Genomic DNA, 25776 nt, shown 5'->3' on the forward strand with positions numbered 1-25776 from the left:
GTCGAGTGTCCTACTCGTGGTTTCAGCTCAGGTCACCATCTCACAGTTCATGAGATTGAGCCCCCTGTCAGGCTCTGTACTATCAGCAGAATCTCGGGATTCTCTCTCTCCCTTTCTCTCTGTCCCTCCCCCACTCACGTGCTCTTTCTCTCAAATAAAAACTTAAAAAAACAAAACAGAGAAGAAAATGGAAGCACAGGAACATTGCTATAAAAAGAAAAACCACCCACGTTTTGACTTTAATATGCTATCTTCACACTTAACATTTCAGTGAGAAATATGCCAAATCTCCAGAAGGTGTCTGTAAAACTAAGACCCTGCGGCACCTGGGTGGCTCAGTCGGTTAAGCCTCCAACTTCGGCTTAGGTCATGATCTCATGGTTTGAGTTTGAGCCCCGCGTGGGGCTCTGTGCTGACAGCTCAGAGCCTGGAGCCTGCTTCGGATTCTGTGTCTCCCCCTCTCTCTGCCCCATGCTCATGCTCTATTAAAAAAAAAAAAAAAAATTAAAAACTAAGACCCTGTCCACTCGAGCAATGCTCAGTAAACTGAGAGTCTGGCCGTATTCTCTTCCACCTTCATTCATTACCGAAGGTCACATCATCAGCTAATCACTTTGTTCTTGAGAAACTGCTGGTGAGGATAAATGATCTGATTTCATTTAAAAGGGAATTCTGTCTCAAAACACTATTAAGACTGTCTCCCCTTTACTATGCCAGCCACTAAGCAGAAATGCTGACACGAGGGGTCAGATGTGAAAGTCTGGCGGGGGGAGGAACACTGTAAGACTAGCTTCAAGAACAAGCTGGTAGCAGGAGAACCACAAATTACTCTCTCCCCTTTGGTTTTAATTCTAGGTGGCAATATAGCCATTGTGATAAAGGAGAAGTCAAGTCAACTTAGGGTAAAGATAATAAACATCACTGAAAGCTGGTAGGTTCTCTGACAAATGTTGCAGGGTCTGGAAACCAGTTGCTAATGGGGTAGTACCTATGGCAGTTTTCTCAGGGTTTTATACCTGGGAAGGGTTATATCGAACCATCTCGTCTCATTTATCTTCAATTTTAGTTTTTCTCAGTGAAATTTTAACTCTGATCTATTGTGAACTGAGCCTTTAAGTATTCCTTCCTTTACAAGGAAAAGACCAAGGTCTGAAATCTATGTTTGAACCAAATGAAATTGCCATCTCTGGAGGTAAAAAAAAAAAAAAATGCTTGCCTATCAGCAGTTTCATATGGTTCATTCTAAGATTCTTCGGGCCCAGTGCTTCTGGTTAAAGAGAAGCTCTCCCTGCTGTATCGGATTCCATCACGACCTTTTCTTTGACATTTACGCTGAATGTGCCCCATATGCTCATACATTACTGAAATCCAACACCACTTAATCTTGGTTTTGTAACAGTGTGAGGTTCATCTCTTGGTTTAGTTTTCCTGTATGTATAAATACTACTTGATTTAAAGGAAAAACATGCTGAAGCCAGTATTCACAGGAAAATAATTCCCTCTGTATTCAGGTTATACAATGTTTTTTGGAAAAGTTGAGCTACAGCATAGAAGTTAGCTAAATTGGTCTTTCATCACCGCAACTTCTCTCTGGTCACACGTAAAACGACTACAGCTCTTCCCTCAACCAGAGGCTGCATCCTGGAGCGTGGAGCTGCTTGGAAAGGCGCTCGGCAGCCGGCAGCCACTCCCAGGTAAGCGCTCGTTTCTATGCAGAATCTAGATTACACGCAGCATCTAGCAAGTTAAGGACCTGATTGCCTGAAGTCTTAGCCACGTACTGACCTGGTTGGCCAGACACTGTGCCGGCAAGAAAGCAGATCTGGGAACCCTTCGGCAAGGCCTGTTCCTGAGGTACACGGGTGCGGTCGGTTTGGTTTCTGAGGCAGTTTCCACTACCCTGTCTTTAATGGGTTTGGCACATGAGCCAACACGTACTTAATAGGATACAAATTTTAAGAATATCTGTGGTTTAGCATTTATAGGGTGCAGAAAGAACTAAGTGAAATAGTACAGAAATGAGGAATCTCAAATGAAAGAAGGTTAACGTTCTTTTAAGGGGCAACAGGTTAGGTGGTAATGATGGGAACTGCTGCGGAGGGAACCACGTCCTCTGAGGGGGGTAGAGAAATTCAGTGATTGCCTCCGGACCTAAAGTCCTCAGGAAGGTTTCCATAGCGTCTACTTCAAGACCGAAAGTCACTCTGCTAGCTTTTCCTTAAAACATCTATTCCTTCCTCCTCTTACCCTTCTCAGTTCTACTGAGCTTGTCTTCTGGCACCCAGACGGGGCCCCCCTGATCTCACTGTGGGGGGAGAGTCTTCCAAGGCAGAGCTTCAGTGTGTGCACCTCCCGCCGCTGGTGAGGGTCCTCCCTCAACAAGACCATCTCCCCGCTCCACCTCTGCTAGTGCCCAGTGTGGTAGTGCGTGATGTCAGTTACTACTGTGACCTATTTCTAAAGCATTTTCATCAGGTTCCAGAAAATACAGGACTGTGGGGCTCCCAGGCTGAACCGGCCCCTTGTAAGCTCCTACAGTCACCCACCGGAGCCCTCCCCGGGTTCCCCAAAGCAGCTCCCCACACACTGCCTTTGTTGACTCCCCTGACCTGCCCCCAACCCAAGATGGATCTCCTCACCCCAGGTAGCATCCCCACCTTCCAGCTCCAAGACTCATTTCAGCTGGCATTAGGAACGGGCCCCTCACTTCCTGACGTAACCCCCCTCGTCTCATGGAGGGGATTCCATTCCACCTTTTTAACACCAGCCGTCTACATCTCCCCCCACCCCCCACCCCTTGTTCTTCAAAACTGCTTCGTCTTCCCAGTGTGAGGATGGGGCGATTGCTCGGTCCTTTACTTGCCCTATTATTTCTCAGGATACAGTCCCCAGACCACCTACCTCTCATCAGCTGAAAGTGCCTATGAAAAACGAAGCTTCTCTAAATGCAATGTGGAATCCTGTATTGGATCCTGGAATAGATAGAGAACATTAGTGGAAAATCTGGTGAGATCCAAATGAAGTCTGGAGTTAATGGTAATGTGCCAGTGTTGACTTCTTCGTTTTGACAGTGACCTTTGATGACATGTTAGCATTAGGGCAAAATGATTAAGGGGTATACAGGAACTGGATTATCTTTGCAAATTTTCTATAAAGTCCAAAATAAAGTTTTCTTTAAAAAAAAAAAAAAGCAGCTTTATGGGTCCCAGATCTACTGAATCTCAATTCCTGGAGCTTAAGCCTGGGAATCTACATTTTTAGTAGGAACTCCAGAAGATTCTATCCATTCCCTTTCCATTTCATGCCTAAACCGTTGCTTCTTCCTTGCTTTACCTTAACCTGATCTCATCCTTTAGCTCCCCTCAGCCCTAAGATCAGTGCTACTCTGCCTCTTTCACAGATGAGAAAGCTGAAAAACTCAGAGATTAATATGTCCAGGGTCACACAACCCATAAATGGAGGAGCGGGAACTTGAATCCCTTGCTGTCTAGCTGCCAAGTCTTTAAAGACTTGGCATCCATTCTACTGCCTCTCAATCCCATTTCCATTGGTGACAAACTAAAAAGCTCTAAATCACTAAAGAATTATTACTGGGGCGCCTGGGTGGCTCAGTCAGTTAGGTGCCGGACTTCAGCTCAGGTCATGATCTCAAAGTTTGTGGGTTCGAGCCCCATGTAGGGCTCTGTGCTGACAGATCAGAGCCTGGAGCCTGCTTCAGATTCTGTGTGTGTGTGTGTGTGTGTGTGTGTGTGTGTGTGTGTGTGTGTGTCTGCCCTTCCCCCCTCTCACTTGCTCAAAAATAAACATTTAAAAAGAATTATTACCAATAATACTCTGGACCCCACCTTTTTCTCCAACCTGCTAAGTCCCTACAGTCCCTTTGCCCCGGCCTGTGGCTTTACTCCTACCCCCTTTTCCACTGGGGAGAAATGAGCAATGAGGAAGCCCTGGGAGGGTGTGCCACCACCAGAGTCCTGCACATGGAAGGTGCAGCTCTGTTCTTCCATCAGGATTCAGCTCAACAACGGGGTCTTCCATTCTGCTTCTCCCAACCGTCCTCACTTCTATAGGAATCTGACAATGTTCACAGCACTCACTCTGACATTAAATTACATACGCTCATATTGTTGTCCACCTCTTAGATTTGTCTTATCTCCCTCCAACAAAACGTGAAGACCCTAATTACCCGTCTTTGACATACTTACACCTCAGAGCGATGCTGGAGAACACGGACATCCCAGGCATTAACAGGCGATGGTCCGTGGACTGGGGACTACTCTGCGTTTGGCCAACAGGCAGCCAGGAGAAAGGACTCTGACAATAGTATCTCAGGTTTATCAGGCAGCAGATTATCAGGGAGGTGCCAACTCTAAATCAATTTCTAGCCTCTTCTCTGGGCTCCCTGACTTGTATTCAGGGCTTAATACCAAGTTGTGGATCTAACTGCTGAATGACAAATGGTTTTGAGAGTCCCTGCCACCCCCCCCCCCAACCAGACACACAACAGCATCACCTCTATTCAAAGAGGTTCAGTATCAAGTACAGATGGAGGGCTGATAAAATAGAAAACGATCTCAGGCAAGGTCGCTGGTCTTACGTGTATTTCCCTTCATTTCTTCAAGGGATTCATGAAACAATCAGGATCGGCAGGAGAAACCTAAGTACATTCAAGTAAAACATGTTTTCATTAGTTTTGCTGCTGGTGACTGGAATTGGCTTGATTTTCATACTAATAAAAGCATCGCCTCTTTAAGTACATCTGAGAAATCTGATTATGAAGTTAGAATCCACATATCTCCTCAAGCACTCCTAGAAAGCAGTGTGTGTCTTCATAAAAGCATGAGGAGAAAAAGACTTGTACAGCATCTTTTTTATTTTCTTTACCATTGTTTTAATGCACTTTAAAATTTATCTACATTAATTGGGAACAAAGAAACAAAAATAGACATTTCTTTGTTTTTCATAAATAACTACTCTCCATATTTGATAAAAATCTCAAACCATTACTTTACCTCCCCACAAATATAATACATACAAAATCTTTTCTGAATTAATAAGGTCAGCAAATTAAGCATCTTGAGACTAACATAACCACGTACAACTGCTGCTCTACGGACTTCCAGGAACAAAACCAAACCAAAAACTACCTATCGAGAATGTCTGGGTTTCCTTTTGTTAATGTTATGGAGTCAAAATTATAATCCTCTGCCAATAATAATTTATAGATTCAAGTTGATTGTCTACAAAGAAAATATCGCTGGCTCTGATTGGGGAATTCTGGGTCGGACGCGACGGCGAGGATGCTGCAGTGGTAGGCACTATACACGGGTGAAAATCAAAAAAAAAAGTACTGAATGCCCTGGACGCCACCTACTGACTCGGTATGTGCCTCATGTGGCTCAGTAATAAGTTCACCTGCACCAAACCCGTATCAAAGTCACTAAATCTCTCATATATATAATATATATTATATGTATATACACACCCACAACACATACATACTATACATACAGTTTGTAACAACACGAAGTAATATTGTCTCACAATGGTGTACCAGACAGTGTCCTGGCTGAAATGAATCCTGCAATTGTCAGTGAGCTGCTAGAAGCTTTTGAGAGTTGAGTCAGGTTACTTAGTCCCTCACATCCTGCCCACCCTTTGCCCTGCTTTAATGTCTTGGTAGCTTTTTTTTTTTCTTCCCCTCAGAACCACCCTCCCCCCTCCAGGCATATTTTCCCCCCTGGGATCACTTGCTTGGACTTTGGAGGCAAGAAAGGGCACGCAGAGGGAGCAGGCAATTCTCAGCCACTGTACCTCACACCTGCCTAGATGTGTGACGTTCTCTGTCCTGTTTGCCACATTTGGTGTTAGAAAGCAGTTATTCAAAGCTTTGTCCCTCCTACCCCCCTTGGTCTTTCTGTAGAGCACAAAAGTGAAAGAAGCCCCTTTAGCAGGGGTAGCAGTTCATTAAAATATACAACTACGTTTCCTAGCTCTGGGGTTTCCATTCTGTACTTGAGAGTGCAGGTCACGGATGCTGTTATTAAGGTTCGGTGTGGGATCCATGAGGTTTTCTCCTGGCAGCCAGTGTCAGGATTAGTGCAGCCCTGGCCCAGGAGGAAACAGCCTAATGAATACCAACTTGGAAACAGTGCTGTCGGCACATTATTTAAGCCTGTACATGCACACAATTACACACACACACACACACACACACACACACACAGGCCCGTCATTGGAAACGGTCATGTGAAAAGATGACAAAGGTTTGCAAAGATAAACCAATAAGGCACCAAGAAAAATTATTCTCAGCCAATTTAGACAACATCAAAATGTAAGGAGGGAAATCATATAAATTAAAGAGACTTCCTAAAAGTCTGGCCAACGGATCCGCAGACGGGTCACATTAGTTCCTTTAGACAACTTTCTATATCTTCACCCCTAACTCATGAAGCGAGACAATGCTTAAAACCGACCTGTGAAAGGGACAACCTGGAAGCTGTACATGTGACATTAAACTGAACCATAAATCCTTTCCAACTCCACAAAGCTATCTGTGAAGAAGTTGCTAGACCCCACCGCCCACAACCTTTCATTTTATAATTGTTTTCATGAGTATGAACTGTCTGCATAATAAAAATGCAAATCAGGGGGAAATAGCATGTGGGATGGAAAGAGAGGGTGGCCATAAATAGATCTGGCTTCTCTCCCCTGGGTGGGGGATGGGGTGGTTGACATTAGGAAGACTCTTGGGAAGCAGGTAGGCTTGATCTTTGAGGGATGGGAGAGGAAGAGTGGGGGCAAGAACACAGACTGAAAACAAAGGGGCATCTCTGAAAAGCGGTGTGCAACTAGACCCCAAAAGGCATTACTTATATTGCCCCTCCTTGGCTCACGGTCCTTTTTCAACTGCTTTTCTTTTTTTTTTCCTTCACAGTAAATTGGTTGTTTTTGTGAGGCTTGGCATGTTGCCCAAATGAAACACTAATTTTTTTTTTTAAAATGAAGAATTAACCCACTTTCATCCATTTCATCCCACAACTTTTAGATGCACTGTGCATCATTTTCTAGATTCCTCCACAAAGAAAAAAGTCAAGGGGTCAACCCAAATTAAGCACAATGACCGGAGGCGTCATGACCATCTGTGTACTTTCTGGGAAGACATACTAAAAGAGGGAAGAGGTCAAGGTGATCGGGAAAGGTCCTCATTTGAAAAACACAAGAATTGGCCCTCAGACAGGGGATCTATTCGAAGGTCCTAAGAAGCAGCTTCTGAGTAAGGACAAGAAGATGTGCAAAATGTTCTGTAGCTCTATGTACTAGGTTTTGTCGAATCCGCTGAAATTTAACTTTGATTCAGAGTATGAGTGTGTAAGAGCAGTGCGTTTTTATAAAAGCGAGCAGCCTTTGAGAGTCCCCCAAACTACAATACCAGGCTTCTCCCTGAAGCAAAGTGTTTAAGTTCGCTATGGGAACTGTGCATTTGTTTCCTTAATATCCATGAAGCGAAAACTGGCCTGGGTTTAAATCTTACATTCCCAACTTTGGTATAAATAAAGCACAAATGCCTAGACTCGTCATTTTCCTAGGGAGTCAGTCTAAAATTTTAATAGTTTTTGTCACTTGAGCTTCCTAAATTCGGTCCCCACTCAACCCTGGTCATTGGTATTTTGCTGGTCATTGCACTGTCACCTCCTTCTCCAAGTCATGGCCTCACACTCTTCACGAAGGAACAGTTAAACAGATTAGAAAAGCAAACAGAATTCTTAAATAGTAAAGAAACCTGTGTGTGTGTGTGTGTGTGTGTGTGTGTGTGTGTGTTCATATATAGGCTTTCATATATTAATGAATGGTTAAGCATGTCGGAAAGCAAACAGAATTCCCTAATAGCAAAGTGCATGTGTACGTGCATGTGGGTGCATGCAAGTGTGTGCTCGGCAAAAAGAAAAACATATTGAGGTGGGGGAGAGAGGACAGCTTTCCTCCTGCAGCAGTCCCCTGAGCCATATCTTAAAAGCTTCTGCACGTGCATTATGGGTGTCATTTGTTTGGGGAGACTGCAGAGAGCAATGTTTGGCTGCTTTTGGAATATCTGCCTAATAAACGAGTCCAAAGTCCAGGGACACTTATTTTCCCTCATTGCTGCCAATGTTTGTTCACAGGTAGCCAGCCTCCCTGCCCCCAGCTCAAGCACCCCATTCAAGGGTGGGTGGGGTTTCTTAATCACAGCTCTCCAGGAGAGGAGGACTAAGAAAAGCAAAAAGACTGTTTAACATGATAAAGGTGGGATGGGGTGGAGCAGATAAGAGAAGTGTTAGAAATTTACCTAATTACTGGAGGTATATCCATTTTAGTCCTTAAATCTAAAAAGCAGCTCCTTTAACAACCATCTCTAAGTACTTCCAGAAGAAGGGAGTGGGTTTACCTTTACCAAAATCAGAACACGAGTTCTTAAAAAAAAAAAAAAAAAAGGAATCACTGAAGCCTGTTAACCACCCACTCCTTCTCTGGCACAAAGCTGCCATTTTACCAGTCTAGAATTGAAGCTCAACCAATCCCCATCCTCGAGATTTTCACTTTTCCAAATATTTATACCGGCACTCTATGATGCTACCTCTAACTTATTCAAGACCATGCTGGGTGCTGTTAGGAATAAGAATGATTACCAGAACTACAGAAAAGAAACCGAAGGTCGATAAATAAACAAAACTAGTATGGCACACAAAATCGTGAAACGCTCTCCTCTCTAACCTTGTCACTTTGGGGAGGCCCTAGCCCCATTATGCTCCCCCTCCTCGACATGAATTGGGGTTTCCTCTAACTTAGGGACTATAAACAGAGACCAGCAGCTCAGCCTTAAAGCGTCTGGGACACTTTAAGCAGTGAAAGAAAACAAGCTGAAAAATCACACCTGACAACGTCCCATTCATAGCAACCTAAACTTTCACTGTTCACATTTGTTTTAAAGACACAAGTATAGGAAATATATTTTCCCAATTTAGACCACACAGTTCAAAGAAACCTGAACCAAGCGGAACTTCATTATAATGCCAACCTTAGGATTGTAAAGCCCCCAAAGCAAAGGTAAATTTTGTTGCCAAAATGCAACAAAGTTAAAAATTAAGAAAACTACATATAAATTAACAACAGGGTTCCCCTAAAACAAAAACAAAAACAAAAACAAAAGGTAGTAAGAAACACAAAATAGAATACACGTGGGCTGAGCCCCTTCGAGAAGTCCTGGGACCGGTACGGCCTTTGAAAGGGCCCCTTTCCCCTCTCTCCAAGTTGCCCCAGGAGGGGGCATCAGCACCATGAAGGTAAACGGAAGTGAACTTGGCAAAACTACCAAACAAAACAACCCCCCTCCCTCCACTCCCGGCCCCTCTGGGCCTCGGCGTCCTACACGTGCGACAGGGACACCTGCTTGTGGTAGGCGGCGGCGGCGGCGGCGGCGGCGGCGGGGGGGCCCGGCGGCCCGGTCCTGCCCGTGAGCGAGGCGCTCGCCTCATAGTCCCCCGCGGCCGTGGCGCCGCCGCTCTTGTGGCCCCGCCGCGGGCGGCAGCAGCATCGGCTGGTGAAGCGCCGCCACGACTCCACAGTCTTGCCGGACCAAATCCAGACGCCCGACGTGATGCCCACCACGAGGCACATGAAGTACTTGAGCATGAGCACCCAGTACTCGGGCTTGGCGCGCGGCTGGCCGGCGTCGGGGCCCGGGCACGCGCAGGTGAGCGCGGCCTCCCAGCTCTCGCGATAGTGCTGCTCGTACAGGTAGCAGGCCACCACGATGCTGGCGGGCACGGTGTACAGGAGAGTGAAGATACCGATGCGGATCATGAGTTTCTCCAGCTTGTCCGTCTTGGTGCCGCCCTGCTTGATGACGCTTCGGATGCGGAAGAGCGACACGAACCCCGCCAGGAGGAAGAGGGTGCCCACCAGCAGGTAGAGCACCAGCGGGCCCAGCACGAAGCCGCGCAGCGAGTTCAGGTTCTGGTTGCCCACGTAGCAGATGCCGGCCACCGGGTCCCCATCCACGGAGCTCAGTGCCAGCGCCGTGATGGACTTGACGCTGGGGATGAGCCACGCGGCCAGGTGGAAGTACTGTGCATAGCCCGCGATGGCCTCGTTGCCCCACTTCATGCCAGCTGCCAAGAACCAGGTGAGCGACAGGATGACCCACCAGATGGAGCTGGCCATCCCAAAGAAGTAGACCAGCAGGAAGACGACAGTGCACAGTGCAGGGCCCGTCGTCTCGTAGTGAATGTGGCTGTGCTCGCGGCTGCAGGCGACGCTGGCGTGGCCCACCACCAGGCGCACCAGGAAGCCCAGCGACACGCACAAGTAGCAGGCAGACAGGAAGATGATGGGACGCTCAGGGTAGCGGAAGCGTTCCATGTCTATTAGGAAGGTGGCTACCGTGGTGGAGGTGGAGATGAAGCACAGCACAGACCACAGCCCAATCCAGAAGGTGGCGAACGTGCGCTCGTCGGGGCTGAAGGAGGGCTGGTAGCAGGGCACGGCGCAGTTGGGCACCTGGCCCGTGCGCACCTTGTTGTACAGCGGGTGAGACTCCTTCAAGATGGGGACGAAGGGCTCGCGGCACTTGCACACCGACGGGCCCCCGGCGGCGCACTCGCCCCCTGAGGCCGGTGCGCCCGCGGGGCCCGGGAGGGTGGGTTTGGCCGGGAAGGGCCTGGGGGGCGCCGTGGTGGCCTCGCTGCGGTTGTAATCCATGCACAGGACCTCGGCGTCGCGGCCCAGCACCGGGAGGCGGTCGCAGCTCATGCGCTCCGGCCAGGCGAAGCCGTACTGGCGCATGAGCGGCGAGCAGCCGGCCTTGGCGCGCTCGCACACGGAGCGGCAGGGCGGCAGCGGCTTGTGGTAGTCGGGCAGGCAGATGGGCGTGTACATGGAGCACAGGAAGAAGCGCAGGTCCGGCGAGCAGTGGATCTCCACCAGCGGCCAGAACTGGTGCACCTCCAGGCCCGCCTCGTCCTGCGTGTCGTGGTTGAACTGGTTGGGCATGTGCGTCAGGTTGTAGCCGATGCCGCGGCACATGGGCACTGTGATTTCCTGGCACACTGGGGCCTTGGAGGCAGCCGCCGCCCGGCCCGCCAGCTGCGCCAGGAGCAGCAGCAGCAGGGAGGGCGGTGCGGACGGGTCAGGCCGAGCCATAGCCCCCTCCCTCCCCTCGCCGCGCCCGCCGCAGCCCGCGCGGGGCCCACGCAGCCGGGGGAAACCGGGCCGGCCTTTCCGCCGACTCGTGTGTGGCGCCGGGGCTGGCAACCTGTTGGTTTCTTTTTCTCTTAAATCCGTCCAAAGATAAACTGTTTCGGGAAGGCGCTGCCTCCGCAGGCAGCGCTCTGCTCTTCGCCAGATAGGGCTGGGGAGGGACGGTTAGGGCTCCGATTCCAGGAGAAGTACTCTTTAAAAAAGAAGCTGAGGGAGAAGAAAAATTGCAACCACTCCCAGTTAGAAGGGAGTCAACCGCTCAGTCCCCGCAAGCGCTCTCCAAATCTCCAAGTTAATGTCTCTTCCTTCCCTCCCCTCCACCTCCGGGAACCAAACTACTGACTCCCGGCCCACCCCCACGCCCCTCCTCCCTTAACGCTGGGCCTTCTAGGCTGTACCCCGGGGTCAGAGAGCTCAGCCGCCAGGAAAAGCGCGGAGGAACCGGGAAACGAACGGAAAGAAAGGGGTTAGGCGCGGGCTCTCACCTTCGCGGATCCTGAAAAGCAGATAGTCGTCAGCCAGCCTGGGTCTCCTGTTCCTGGGGCAGTCTCTCAGAAATGCGACTCAGAGACGGGCTGGCACCCGGAAAGTTTGGCGATAGGCTGGGTACCCGAGGCGAGGCACATGGCAGCAGGTGGGGGCTTCTCAGAGAGGGGGTCGCACCCTGAACGCGGTCGCCGCAGGCCGGTCACTCGCCCTCTCCTCCTCCGGGGCCCCCCGCATGATCCGAGCGGGGCAGAGCAGGAGCCGACCGTGCGTTCTACCGGGGTCCGGGAGCCGGACGAAGGGCGAGCGCGCCTGGCAGCACCTGGGCGAGAGGAAGGCGGTGTGCGGCAGCCTGGGGATCCCGCCGCCTCACTGCACCGCGAGCAGCTGGCGCTGGCCCCGCCGGGACTGCATGGTGCTCGCCCGCCGCCGCGTCCCGCCGGCCGCTCGCCTCCTCCCCTGCAGGGGGCTCCGCGCTCCAGCGGACTCCTGGGGGCGGTGGCGGCGCTCCCGGGACGCGCCCGGCTCGGCTCCTCCCCCGCACTCTCTCACTCTTTTGCCCACCTCCAGCGGGCACCGAACGGCGCGCGCGGCGGCGACGACGGTGGAGTCACGGCCGCGGGCTGACTGGCCTCTCCCGCCCCGCCCGGGTCACCTGCCTCTAATGCCCGCCGGGAGGCCCCGCCCCTTCCCCGCCCCCTCGCGCTGGGGCTCGGTTGGTGGGCCGCCCCGCCACGTTCTCCGCGCGTCCCCGCCCACTGCCCCGCGGGCTCGGCCTCTCCCCCTGCGCCCTCCGGCCCCGCCCGGAGCCGGCCGCCGGAGAGCGCCGGCCAATAGCTGGCCGGAGAGCGATGGGGGCGGGGCGAATGCTAATCGCTCCTTCTAGAGACCCCCGGCGGGAAACCCTTGCCAGAAGTCCCTCCGGAGTTCGCTGCGGGCGCACAGCGGTCCCCGGCTCACTTTCCTGTAATAGGCTGGCTTATGAACCCTTGCTTCCAGGGCCCCTACCAGGTCTCTCTGCAGCTAAAAATCTTCACAGTCCAGCGCTTGTTTAAAAGAACCGCTCGAAGAATCATTCTTAACCGTGGCACCTGCCTCCGCTCTGCGCTGTCCTCCTACCAGGTGAGCTCACACTGAGAGAAGAGCGAAGGTGTATTGAGTCCCTACTGCGTGCCAGACAGCGCGTTAATCGTTTATACCTTAATACAAGATTTCAGATGTTTACAATCCTGTGAGACAGGTACTCCTTACAGGTGAAGGAACAAAGGTTAAGAAGCTTGACCAAGGCAACCGAGCTAATACTTCCCCAAGAAAGCCGCAACATAGGCAGCCTTCACCCCAGTATTCCGAGCGCCTGGCACATAGTAGGCGCTCAAATGCTAACTCAGGATTCGAACCCACGTATCTGCATCCCAGTTTTAACCACTGTCCCCACCCGTGTACTACCTGTATCTCCTAGTCTTCAACCTTTACTGTTGCACTTAACAAACTCTTATTGTCGCCATAAAGTGATTTTCTTCCTGTCTTTGGAAGACTGGAGAGATGTTAGTCCTCTATCTGTCGAAGTTTAAAAGCCCAAGCAGTTCCGAAATCGCCTGCGGAGAGAAGCCGCGCCAGCTCGCGGATCTGTTGCGGGTAGGGCGCCTGGCCCCCCGGGGCTGCGAGCTGTAAGAGCCGTGCACTGGCTCGCCTCTGGGGAGCGGGGGCGCTGGGAGCAGGCCCGGCAGGAGGGAGGACCAGCTGGGTGCCCCGACTGCTGGGACACACAGTGGCGCTCTCCAGATAGGTTATTATGCTGCAAGTTTTAAATGTCTTAAAAATGCCTCTTTTCTACGTGTTCTAATTAGGTTGGGAGACTGAGGTGTTTAGCATTCTTGAAATTCATTCACACGCTTACAAAAGGGTTTGCATTGTTTCCTGCTCCCCCCACCCCTTCCTTCTTCTGGGAAGAAGGCGCGGGGGGGGGGGGGGGCGGCGCGGGAACAGGAGGGCCTGGGTACTTCAAGGAGTCAGGACTGGACTAAAAGGTTGAGACATATAGACTGCAGTTATCGTCGTTCTTCTGTCCTGGATCCCGTTTGTACAGACTGGGAGACTGGACTGCAGAAGAGCCGTCTCCCTCCGGCTCATCACCAAGGCTTTGTGGAAAATTATGAAGATATGTGCATTAATCCCAGACTCAAAGTTTAAAGTGAATAAATACAGTTGTTTCACAAGCATCAAAACTATTAATAGATATATTTAGAATGTACCTTCCACCTTTCATGCCCTGAAATTCTACAGGTGTTCATATTTAACCTCTTTTGTGTTTTGGAAACACTTGGCACTCTGGGTCGGCAAACATCCCAGGGTTGAAAGTAGTGGGAGTTGAAAAGCTATGGAATAGCAATCAGAAAGAAAGGGAAACCCTCAGTGGAAAGTATGTGCAGACTGTGAAAATGCCAAGCAAGGGCTGTCTCATTCTGTGCCCTTTATGCAACGTGTGTATTATTGGGGATGGACAAGTGTTGGCTAATAATAAAAATTATTTGAAGTTGGAGAATGTTAATCACTCACACTGGAATTTAGCCAGAATACTTGTGTTATTTCACTTGGTTCTGATTCAAACGATGTTATCTACTGGTCTGTAAACCTCTCCCTTCTTAATCAAGAGCGAAATGTTATTTTTGCTTGGAGATCTCTAATAATAGTAGTAACAACAGCAGGAAACTTTGCCAAGAGAGACTTATTTTGCATTGTATAGTTTTTGTATCATTTAAAATTTTGCTTTTTTTTACACATACTACTTCAGTTTAAAGGCAGTTTAAAATACGCTGTTTAACATGTATTAGGCAGGCTGCTAAATAATTCATTTAGAGCTCATTTGATCGTTGCAACAATCATGAAATGGGTACCATAATGGCTTGCTTGAGGTGACCAATTTAGTCCATCAGAAGGATAGAAGCCAAATTGGTCTCCCGACTCATAATTTATTATTTAACAAACTAGAAAACACTACGTGATTTTTTAAAGGTGCAATTTGGAAGCATTCTTGTCAATGAATTCGCTCATCTGTACTTCCACGTAGCCATTCGTCCGTCCATCCGTCCATCCATCCATCCATCCATCCATTCATCCAAGAAACATCAGTTTCTGAGTTGAAGACACAACTATGTTAAACATGTTTCTGCAAAGCAAAATTCATGAAATTCAACTTATTGTCCAGCGTGTTTATGAATTGATGAAAATACAGAGAACAATGCTAAATATTCCATCAAGGGGGGCATCTGGGTGGCTCAGTCGGTTGAGCATCCGACTTTGGCTCAGGTCATGATCTCACAGTTTGTGGGTTTGAGACTTGCATTGGGCTCTGTGCTGACAGCTCAGAGCCTGGAGCCTGCTTCGGATTCTGTGTCTCCCTCTCTCTCTGCTCCTCCCCCACTCACACTGTGTCTCTCTCTCTCAAAAATAAATAAACATTTTTAAAAAATTAAACATTTGGGGCTCCTGGATGGCTCAGTCAGTTAAGCGGCCTATTTCGGCTCAGGTCATGATCTCGCGGTCCGTGAGTTCGAGCCCCGCATGGGGCTCTGTGCTGACAGCTCAGAGCCTGGAGCCTGTTTCAGATTCTGTGTCTCCCTCTTTCTGACCCTCCCCCGTTCATGCTCTGTCTCTCTCTGTCTCAAAAATAAATAAACGTTAAAAAAAATTAAACATTTTATCAAGTAAGTGTGTGATATTCCAAAAGTGTTGAGGTACTGGCTTTGGATTTTGTCATCAGGGAATAGTTGGAGCATTTTGAATCTCACTAGACTTGTGTTCCTTATCTATGCATTATTCTGTTGACACACTTGAGAGTTCCATGCTATAGGAATGACTGGACAGGTTAACTTTGTATAATCTTCAGTGTCTTCATAATCAAGCCTGGAACCGTATGCTGCACACAAACACCTTCAGTAAATATTTGTGAAATAAGTGGATGAATGATTGACAAGGTGAATGAGATTACCTTCCTAAACTTTAGCAGCTGGCATTGAATCCTTGCATGCAGCTTCTCTTACATCTCTGAGGTTGACCATATACAAATGCAGCATGAGTCCAAGCCTTGTCCCTGCCTAGCAGCTCAACCACCTAACAGCTCCAGGGGCTCTCTGCTTGCCTGCAAAATGGAGTTACAGATAGTTAGCTCCTTCATAGTGTTGTAGTGAGGGGATAAATGAATTTATACGGTAAAGGGCTTAGAACCTCATTTAGTGCCTGGGAAGTCTATATAGTCTTAGTCATTATTACTAGTTTCCACTATGGTTCATTCTACTTTTCTGTTTTCCCAACCTTTTATATTCTCTTTTGCGTATTACTTTAATAATGGGGGAAAGTTACACTTTTTAGATGCACTTTCTGTTGGAGCACACTCTCAGCTGTCACCAGCCATCTCTAGTAGTTAGATATTAGATACATTTTTTTTTAATTTTTTTTTCAACGTTTATTTATTTTTGGGACAGAGAGAGACAGAGCATGAACGGGGGAGGGGCAGAGAGAGAGGGAGACACAGAATCGGAAACAGGCTCCAGGCTCTGAGCCATCAGCCCAGAGCCCGACGCGGGGCTTGAACTCACGGACCGCGAGATCGTGACCTGGCTGAAGTCGGACGCTTAACCGACTGCGCCACCCAGGCGCCCCAGATATTAGATACATTTTATGCCAAAGCAGAGATCATTTCACTTGCCCTGAATGCAAGTGCAACCAGCCAGTCACTCTGCAAACGTACACAGTGCTGGCCCAGAAGAGACACTGCCAGCCGACATGAATCCCTCGCAGGTGTTTCCAGACTGGCTCCTTCCATGTCCTAGAGCGTTTCTGATCTCTTCTCTTACCAGATCACACACCTCTACATGAGAAACCAAGACCCTAATCAGAGAATTAACAAGAGGAGTCATTTACCCATGTGCATAATGAGAATGCCTTGTTCACATTATAAGAGGAATAATTCAACGATAATCTTTAGTCCTTTCTGCTCCACCACGGTGGTATGGTGGAGATTATAGAAAAAAGCTTTTTCTTCCCCCAAAGGTAATGGAAGTACTAATCTTTCCCACATTAAACTGTGGCTCTTAGCGGCACATTATGATCACCTGGGGGAGCCTTAAGAAACACTGATGCTTGGGCCCTATTAAATCAAAATCTCTAGTTCAGGGACCATTGAGATCTCATTTTTTGGTTTTGCTTGTTTGTTTGCCTCCTTGTACTGCTGTTTTGTTTTAACTCTCCAGGTGATCCTGATTTTTAGCTAGGCTCAAGAATGACTGACACAGATGACTTTGTTATTTTCTCAGTCCAGCCCCAAGCTTGGGCCCAGCTGGATCTTCTGCAAAAGGGGTTAATCACATCAGTGGGCAAATGGGGCACCCCAGGAGAAAGTATAGAGAAGTGCAGCCTAATTGCACGTGAGTCTGTTTGGACTGAAAGAAAAATTGTGTAAAGCAACAGAACTGTGGTATGGTGATGATATGGTTAACAGCAGTGGGGACAATAATAACACTTTATGTATATCATCTCTTTTGCCTCTGGAATCTTGTAAGGGCGATATTATTATTTCCATGTTATAGATTAAGAAACGGAGGTTCAGACAAGTTAAATAACTTGTTATACAGGGTTACATAGCTTCCAACTTAGATTTTCCTGACTCCAAAGCCTATGCGGCCATCGACTGCAGACCTCAAGTTAAGCCTAGCAGAGAGGGTCCTGAGAACCACCAAATGGTAAATCTTGAGAGAAGCAACTTTCCTTGTTCCTTTGCATCACTTTCCTAGGGACCAGGTTGAATCTTCAATTCTGGTGCGGTCTCTTGTGGAGGAGGGGCTAATGTGTGAAGAAGCTGAAGACTCTGGATTCACCTGGAATCCAGTGTGAGACTAGAGCCAATTTGTTCTCTGAGCTTTGCAGACCAGGCATGAGGTGGGACGCTCCTTAGACTTAGAACCTCCCTGGCATCTCGGCAGGTCCAGGTCAGTAAATATTGATGTCACGCATGCTGTGGGCCAAGCACTGGTGCTGGGGTGCAAAGATGATGAGGCAGGGACTTTCCAGGCAGGGCATGGTGGGAGTGTAGCAGATGCACCTATCTCAACCTGGTGGCTCAAGGAAGACCTGGGCTGTGCCCAGAAGGCCAAATAGGAGTTAGGCAATTTATCAGTCAGAGTTTAGTACAGGAAAGAGAAACCACCCCGGGTATTTCAAGCAGAGGAAGACTTAATCCTGAGAATCAAACAGGGCCTCACAAAATTGTTGGAAAGGCTGGAGGGGCAGAAGTCAGGAGGCTACCTGGACTGTTGAGTTCAAGGGACCACCACAGTAGCCGAGTCCCAGAAATCAGCGGTGTTGCTGCCGCAGCTGCCTTCACGCCCATGAACCTGGTGACTAGACACTGAGACAGGATGGAGTCCAGCACTGAGGCCTCTTAGCATTACCTCTGAGACTGCGCTTGCCAGCCTCAACTGAAGCAGCCTGGTGCCTTCCCTTTGCACCTACTGGGTCTCCGAGGAGTGCACCTGGTTGACCAAACATGTATTGTATCCAGACCCTAGCTGCAAGAGAGTCTGGGAAATGTCATTTTCAAGTGTCCAGTTTCTCCAACAAGATTTCTAGAAGGATATAACAGAAACAATCCTAGTATCTACTACAGGTGAAAAAACTGAGAACTTCCTAGACAGAGGAATCTGCACAAGTAAAGGGCATAAGGCCACAGAAGAGCACAGGACAAGTGGCTCTCAGGGAGTAACAGAAGCATCTGAATCAACGTTTTTACCTGAAATCACACTCATGTCTAATTAATGTTATCTTTAAATTTAGACCCATACATCTACTCTACAAATAACATGCTTTTACTGATACAGTGCTGGACTTATTCAACTGACTACTAATGCAGAAGGAGAAAGGAAATGAGCAAAAAGCACAACAAAGAAATAAATGGAAGTATTAAGTGAGAAAACAGAACCTTAACCTTCGCCAAGCATGATGTTGCAAACACTATTGATACTCAAGACTCATCTCTTCTCTTTCCTTCTCTTTCCTAACAGAACCCCAGTTTTTGGTTTTGTTTTATTTTGAGTCTACACTTTTCTGCACAGCCATGTGCTCCAAGGGGACTCAGTCCAAGCCTCAAGAAGTAACATGTATTTGGTGCAACCCATCGTGCTCCCCCATTTCCTCTTATTAGTATATAGGTTACACAGGTGCACAGGGCACAGATCTGGCCAATAAGGAGGCATGCTGATGGGAGAGATTTTACTCCAGAGGAGAAGCAGCCCTCTCTCTTGTTGCTGGATATTATTTTGTCTGCGTGCAGCGCCTACCATTGTGGGCACCGTCTTGCAACCGTGAAAGGGCTCAGCTGACACATGAGGAGGGATGACATTGAGGCTGCCTGAACCACCGCCTGCCTCCAGACTTCTTATGTGATGCAACACACTGCTAGTTTCTTAAGCCAACTGAGTCACTGTTTTCTGTCACTTGCAACTGAGAACATCGTGACTACTGCGTGCAGTCTGTGGATTCAGGATGACGATCTGCCCACTTAAACTTGGGTAATAGAAGTCTCTGAAGAAATTTAAGGACAAACATTTATCCTCTTCCCTGCCCCTCTTTTTTTTTTTTTTAACCAGAAAAACTGTTATTCATCCTTCAAAAGTATTCAAGACCCACTCAAATGTCATTCCTGTCTGGCTGAGCTGTTTGTTGTAGACTGTATTCCCACAACCCTTCCCCCACTCCTCTGTTACAGAGTTTTACTCCTTCTCTTTCAACAAATATTTATGGAGTGCCTATTATGGGTTTGGTAATCTTTTAGGCAGAGGAGTTGCAGCAGGGAACTAAATGCATGGAGATTCCAGTCTAGTGGCAAGACAGAAAATGATGGAAAACACTTAAATGTGATGACTCTTATCAAAGGGGGGGGGCGGGGAAAGAATTCTTATGGCAGCCTTTAAAAGAGGAGGAAGTAACTGCCTTGAGTTTATTTTATTGTGCTGTGATTACCTGTTTATGTATCAATTGTTTCCAATCGGTTGTGTGTTCCTGCAACCTCACATCCCTCACCGCCTGCCTAAGGAATCGGATTTTCCAAAGGTGGCTGCAAAAACTTCTTCCATCCGAGGTGTTCTGCAATGTAAACTTGCCATTCCCCGTAGAGGAGGGACGTGGGAGGTCCTGAGTGTCCCCTCCCTTTGAATCTCAGTGGGCTTGTGATGACTTTGACCAACAGATTATGCCCGAAGTGATGCAATGGGACTTCCGTGGATAGGTCATGAAAGGTCATGCAGCTTCCACCTGCTTCTCTTGGAGCACTGGTCTTTGGAAATGTTTCTTCTATGGGGCGCTCCCTCTCGAAACCTGTATGTAGATGCTCCAGGTGACGTTTCCAGCTGAATGAGTGGACAGGTCATCCCAGGCCAGGAGTTGGACGTATGCAAAAGGAGCTTCCAGATGATTCCAGCCCCCAGCCTCAAGTTTTCCCAACTGAGGCCCCGGGTATCAGGAAGCAAAACCAAGCCATCCCTTACTGTTTGTCCTGCTAACTCGTGGCCGACAGCATCCCTGAGCATAATAAAATGCACACTGGGTTTACACCACTAGTTTGGAGTGGAAAACCCCAAACCTGCCTTCCTGTGAGACCTTAGATGACCAAGTAGACAACTTTTTTTCTTTTTACCGGACGCAGCTGGTGATCAGCTTAGGCACTGAAGCTCGAGGACTTTCATCCTGTTGAACCTCGCTCACGATGATATGCATGTGAAATGTCTAATCTTTTAAAACACAAATCTTCACCATTGATCTTAATATCCCGCTGCAGTGAGTTCCCCAGGTCAATTGTGTAGAGTGGGGAAAAAAGTACCTTCTTTTATCCATTTTAAACATGCTGTCTTTTCATCCCATCCCGTTCTTCCCCAAGTAAAGCAATTTCCATTTTGTGGCTACCTGGACACAGGGAGCTGAGTTGAGACAATAATCTTGCTTTGAGCCGGTTACCCACAAGGCCTCAGGTGTGCTGAGACACGGCACAGTGGATCTTAGCTGGTGGCTTCAAGGTGGTGGGGCACTCTTCTAATTAGTCACAGGTTTAGTGCCAAGCTTTTAAAAACTAATGTCTATGGGTATCTTCTTGTGGGGCTGGTAAACGGAACACAATATGGTGGGAAGAGCATTGGCTAGTACATGCACAATCTGGATTCAAGTCTTTTTTTTTTTTTCCCATTTATTTATTTTTGAGAGAGAGAGAGAAGCAGAGAGGGAGACAGAGAATCCCAAGCAGGCCCCAGACTATCAGCGCAGAGCCTGATGTGGGGTCTGAACTAACAAACCATGAGATCATGACCTGAGCCAAAACCAAGAGTAGGATGCTTGACCAACTGAGACACCCGGGCACCCCTGGATTCAAGTCTTATCTTGTGAGTGAGCTGTGTGTCCTTGGACATAACACTTAACCTCTCTGGACCTCATTTTTCTCAACTATAGAATGAGGAGACCAGAGGGCCCTGTGGCACCCTTTTGCCTCTCACATTCTATGAATTATAAATATTTGCCAGTCATTTTGAGACATCTACTACATGAATTCATGGAAAGAAAAAGTTTGTTATTCTCAACACTTTTTCCTTTTTAGCTCTAAAGCAGGGCTGGAGAGAACCCCTTCTCCCCCTGAAAAAAATCCCCTAGTTTTTTTTTAGAACAAATGTTATCTTTTTCCAAAACCAGAATCCAAACTAGGCTTCAATGACCGAAAATAGGTTCTCACTGTGGCTCTCACTGTGAGAGCTCCTGTAGCCTGAGTCCTTTTGGTTTGGGGGTACGCCCCTAGAACTCCCTTCTGTCTTGCTTCCAGGAGCCTACCCTTCTCCCCACTGCACGCTGGATATCTGTGCTGAGACAACTTCATGCCAAGGGATGAGAATGAATGGTCGAGGCGACCACCTTGCTGTATGACCACCTTGGGGAGGAAAAAGAATACTGTCCAGTGAGCAGTGCAGTAGGAATTATTGAAGTGAATCTCAATCTGAAGTCTCTTCGCAATCCTCTTTTCCATACAGAGGGAGAAAGTAGTCACCGGCTGGAACTTAGGGAAAGCCTCAGTCTCACTGAGCCTGGACTCACTGTGCTTATTTGCTGGTCTGCTAAATATTTCTTCAGCAGTTGTGATACTTAGAACTTCACAGGCTTGAACCTGCTTCTTCAGTTCTGGATCCAGTTTTCTCTTACTGAATGCTCACTTTCCAATCTCAAGTGGGGGGAAGTGCTTCTTGGCTCTGATTTTTAAATTCATTGCAGAACCACCACTCTTGAAGAGCTATCGGGTTGGAGGGATCGATTGCTTCTCGCTTTTGGGTTAGCAAATTTATCAATAGAAGGCCCTGCTTGACAGAAACCTATTTGCAGGGCTAATATAACTTCTGAGGTCTTTATCATGGGTGGAGGGTATGACTCTTAGCTTTAAGGTATAGAGTCTTAGACTATTAGGTGTCAAGTGACAAGTGGGTGAATAACAGCAATGAAAGTAACAAAATCTCTAATCCCTAGAAAAGCTTTTTTAAAAACAGGAATCCTCAAGAAGAGCCCTCCTCTATCTTCCTTAATAATGTATCTCGTGTCCTAAACGATCACGCATATCCCCTTCCTTATCATCATCGTAAGACGTAAGAATGTTCCCGTGTGTTTGTTGAGAACGTCAGGGAAGGCTTGAAAACATCACAGCAACATCCGTAGCAACACCCTCACTTGTACCAGCGGGGAAACTGAAGATCGCGGAGGATGAATTATTTGGCTGTTATCTGCTTATTTAGATTATTTGGTTAAACCAATCGCAAGTGTAGCTCTTCTTCAGGATGCTGCCACCCCTGCTGGGCTGCCTTCGTGTGTGCTCGGTGACTCCTCGGTTGTAGCTAAAAAAAGGAAGCTCGTGCACCATACACCACAGTCTGGTCCCCCTTCTGCCTTCCTGCTCACGCTGTAGTGAGGGGATGGCTCTGAAGGACTTGCTGGCTTCGAAACCCTTCAGCCCATATGGGCTGTGCTGTGTCATTGCTTGTTGCCCAGGGGCACACTGCAAAATGACTTACCGTTTAAACAAGTGGTACATACAGAACTGGTCAAGCAATGGGCTGCACTTTTTTTTTTAAACTAATAGACTTTAGAGCAGTTGTGGGTTTACAGAAAATTGAGCAGATACTGGGGATTCCCAATATGCCCTCCTCCCACTCACATCTCCCCCTGTTATTTTTTTAAAAATTTTTTTAATGTTTATTTATTTCTGAGACAGAGACAGAGCATGAGTGGGGGAGGGGCAGAGAGAGGCGGGGGACACAGAATCCGAAGCAGGCTCCAGGCTCTGAGCTGTCAGCACAGAGCCCGATGCGGGGCTCGAACTCACAGATGGCGAGATCATGACCTGAGCCAAAGCCGGACGCTCAACCGACTGAGCCACCCAGGCACCCCTCTCCCCCTGTTATTAATATCTTGCCTTAGTGTGGCACATTTGTTACACTGGTGAGCCAGTATTTATATATTATTATTAACCAAGACCCATAGTTGACATTAGGAATTCATTCTTATCAACAAAACTAAAAGGCAACCTACTGAACGGGACAAGATACTTGCAATGACCTATCTGATGAAGGTCAGTGTCCAAAATCTATAAAGAACTTATAAAACTCAACACCGAAAAACAAATAATCTAGTCAAAAATTGGGCAGAAGACACGGATAGACACTTTTCCAGAGAAGACATTTAGATGACTAACAGACACACGAAAAGATGCTTGACATCATTCATCAAGGAAACAAATCAAAACCACCATTAAATACCACATCACACCAGGCAGAATGGCTAAAATTAACAACAGAGGAAACAACAGATGTTGGTGAGGATGTGGAGAAAGTTGCACTGTTGGTGGGGATGCAAACTGGTGCAGCCACTCTGGAAACCAGTATGGAGATTCCTCAAAAAGTTAAAAATAGAACTACTCTATGACCCAGCACTACTGGGTATTTATCCAAAGGATACAAAAAGACTAATTCAAAGGGAGACATGCATCCTGATGTTTATAACAGCATTGTGAACAGTAGCAAAATTAGGACAGAGCCCAAATGTCCATCAAACAATGAGTGGATAAAGAAGATGTGGTATGTATATACAATGGAATATTATTCAGCCATCAAAAAGGATGAAATCTTGCCATTTGTAACAACATGGGTAGAACTAGAGTGTATTGTCATTCTAAGAGAAATAAGTCAGAGAAAGACAAATACCGTATGATTTCACTCGTATGCGGAATTTAAGAAACAAACACAGAGGGGGGAAAAAGAGAGGCAAACCAAGGAACAGACTCTTAACTGTAGAGGACATACTGAAGATTATCAGAGCGGAGGTCAGTGGGGGGATGGGTTAAATAGGTGATGGGGATTAAGGAGGGCCCTTGTGCTGAGCACTAGGTGTTGTGTATAAGTGATGAATCATTAAATTCTACACCTAAAACTGAAAAAAAAGCACTCATTGTTTATATTGTACAGTTCTATGGGTTTTGACAAATACTATCATGTATCCACTCTTACAGTATCATGCAGAATACCATCCTGCCCTAAAAACCACCTGTGTTTCACCTAATCATCACTTGCCTACCCCCCACCCCAACCCCTGATAGTCACTGATCTTTTTACTCTCTTTACACTTTTGCCTTTTCTAGAAGGTCATATAGTTGGAATCATACAGTATATATAGCCTTTTAAGACTGGCTTCTTTCACTTAGTAATATGCAATTAAGTTTCCTTCATGGCTTTGATATGGCTTGATAGCTTATTTCTTTTCTTTTTTTTATAAACACTTTTGGGGTGGTTTGTTGTTCTTTTTTTTTTTAGAACAGTTGTAGGTTAACAGCAAAAATGAGCAGAAAGTACAAAGAGTTCCCATATACCTCCTCCCCCGCAAACACACAGCTGTACCAATTATCAACATCCCACACCAGAGTGGTACATTGTCACAATAAATGAACCTCCATTGGCACATCATTATCACCCAAAGACCACAGATTACATTTGGGCTCACTGCTGGTTTTGTACATTCTATGGATTTTGACACATGTATAATAATAAGTATCTGCCATTATGGTACCATAAGGAATAGTTTCATCACCCTAAAGATCCTCTGTGCTCTACCTATTCATCTGTCCTTCTCTGCAACCCCTGGCAACCATAGTTTGGCCTTTTTTTTCAGAATGTCATACAGTTGGAAACATACAGTATTTAGCCTTTTCAGATTGCTTCTTTCACTTAGTAGTGTGTATTTTATGGTTTCTCCATGTCTTTTCATTGTTTGATAGTTCTTTTCTTTCTGGTGGTGAATAATATTCCAGCGTCTCTATGTACCACGGTTTATTCATTCACCTGCTGAAGGACATCTTGGTTTCTTCCAAGTTTTGGTAATGATGAATAAAGCTGCTCTAAACATCTGTGTTCAGGTTTTTGTGTGGACATAAGTTTTCGACTCCTTTGGGTAAATACCAAGGCATGAAGCTTGCTGGATTGTATGTGTGTGAGGGGACGTTTAGTTTTGTAAGACACTCCCAGACTGTCTTCCAAAGTAGTTGTACCATTTTGCATTCCCACCAGCAATGAATGAGAGTTCCTGTTGACCCACATCATAGTCAACATGTGGTGTTGTCAGTGTTTTGGATGTGGGCCATTCTGATAGACGTGTAGTAGTTACTCATCGTTTTAATTTGCAATTCCCTAATATGGTATGAAGCATCTTCTCATATGTTTGTTTCCCATATGTGTATCTTCTTTGGTGAGGTGTCTGTCCAGATTTTTTGACCACTTTTTAAAGCGGGTGTTGTTGTTTGTTTTTTTATTGCTGAGTTCTAAGAGTTCTTTGTATATTTGGATATAGATCCTCTATCAGATACATGTTTTGCAAATTACTTTCTCCAAGTCTGTGGCTTGTCTTATTCTTAACAGTGTCTTTCACAGAGTAGAAGTTTTTCATTTTAATGAAGTCCAGCATCAATTTTCCTTTCATGGATCATAGTGTTGTATC

At 47.1% G+C, this 25776-nt stretch overlaps 1 protein-coding gene and 1 long non-coding RNA gene across 2 annotated transcripts; one reads left to right on the plus strand and one right to left on the minus strand.

Moving 5' to 3' along the window:
• Positions 1-100: 100 nt before the first annotated feature.
• Positions 101-6998, plus strand: LOC111561899. The gene is made up of 2 exons (XR_002744917.2): positions 101-1694; positions 2879-6998. It is a non-coding gene; the product is annotated as an uncharacterized LOC111561899 (long non-coding RNA).
• FZD5 (frizzled class receptor 5) lies at positions 4585-12335 on the minus strand. The gene is made up of 2 exons (XM_023259646.2): positions 11721-12335; positions 4585-11442 (listed from the first exon to the last, which is right to left on the minus strand). The coding sequence occupies exon 2, from the start codon at positions 11176-11178 to the stop codon at positions 9403-9405; it is 1776 nt and encodes a 591-aa protein (XP_023115414.2). The 5' UTR covers positions 11179-11442; positions 11721-12335; the 3' UTR covers positions 4585-9402.
• Positions 12336-25776: the final 13441 nt, after the last annotated feature.

Source organism: Felis catus, chromosome C1, assembly GCF_018350175.1.
Source record: "Felis catus isolate Fca126 chromosome C1, F.catus_Fca126_mat1.0, whole genome shotgun sequence".
NCBI lineage: Eukaryota > Metazoa > Chordata > Mammalia > Carnivora > Felidae > Felis > Felis catus.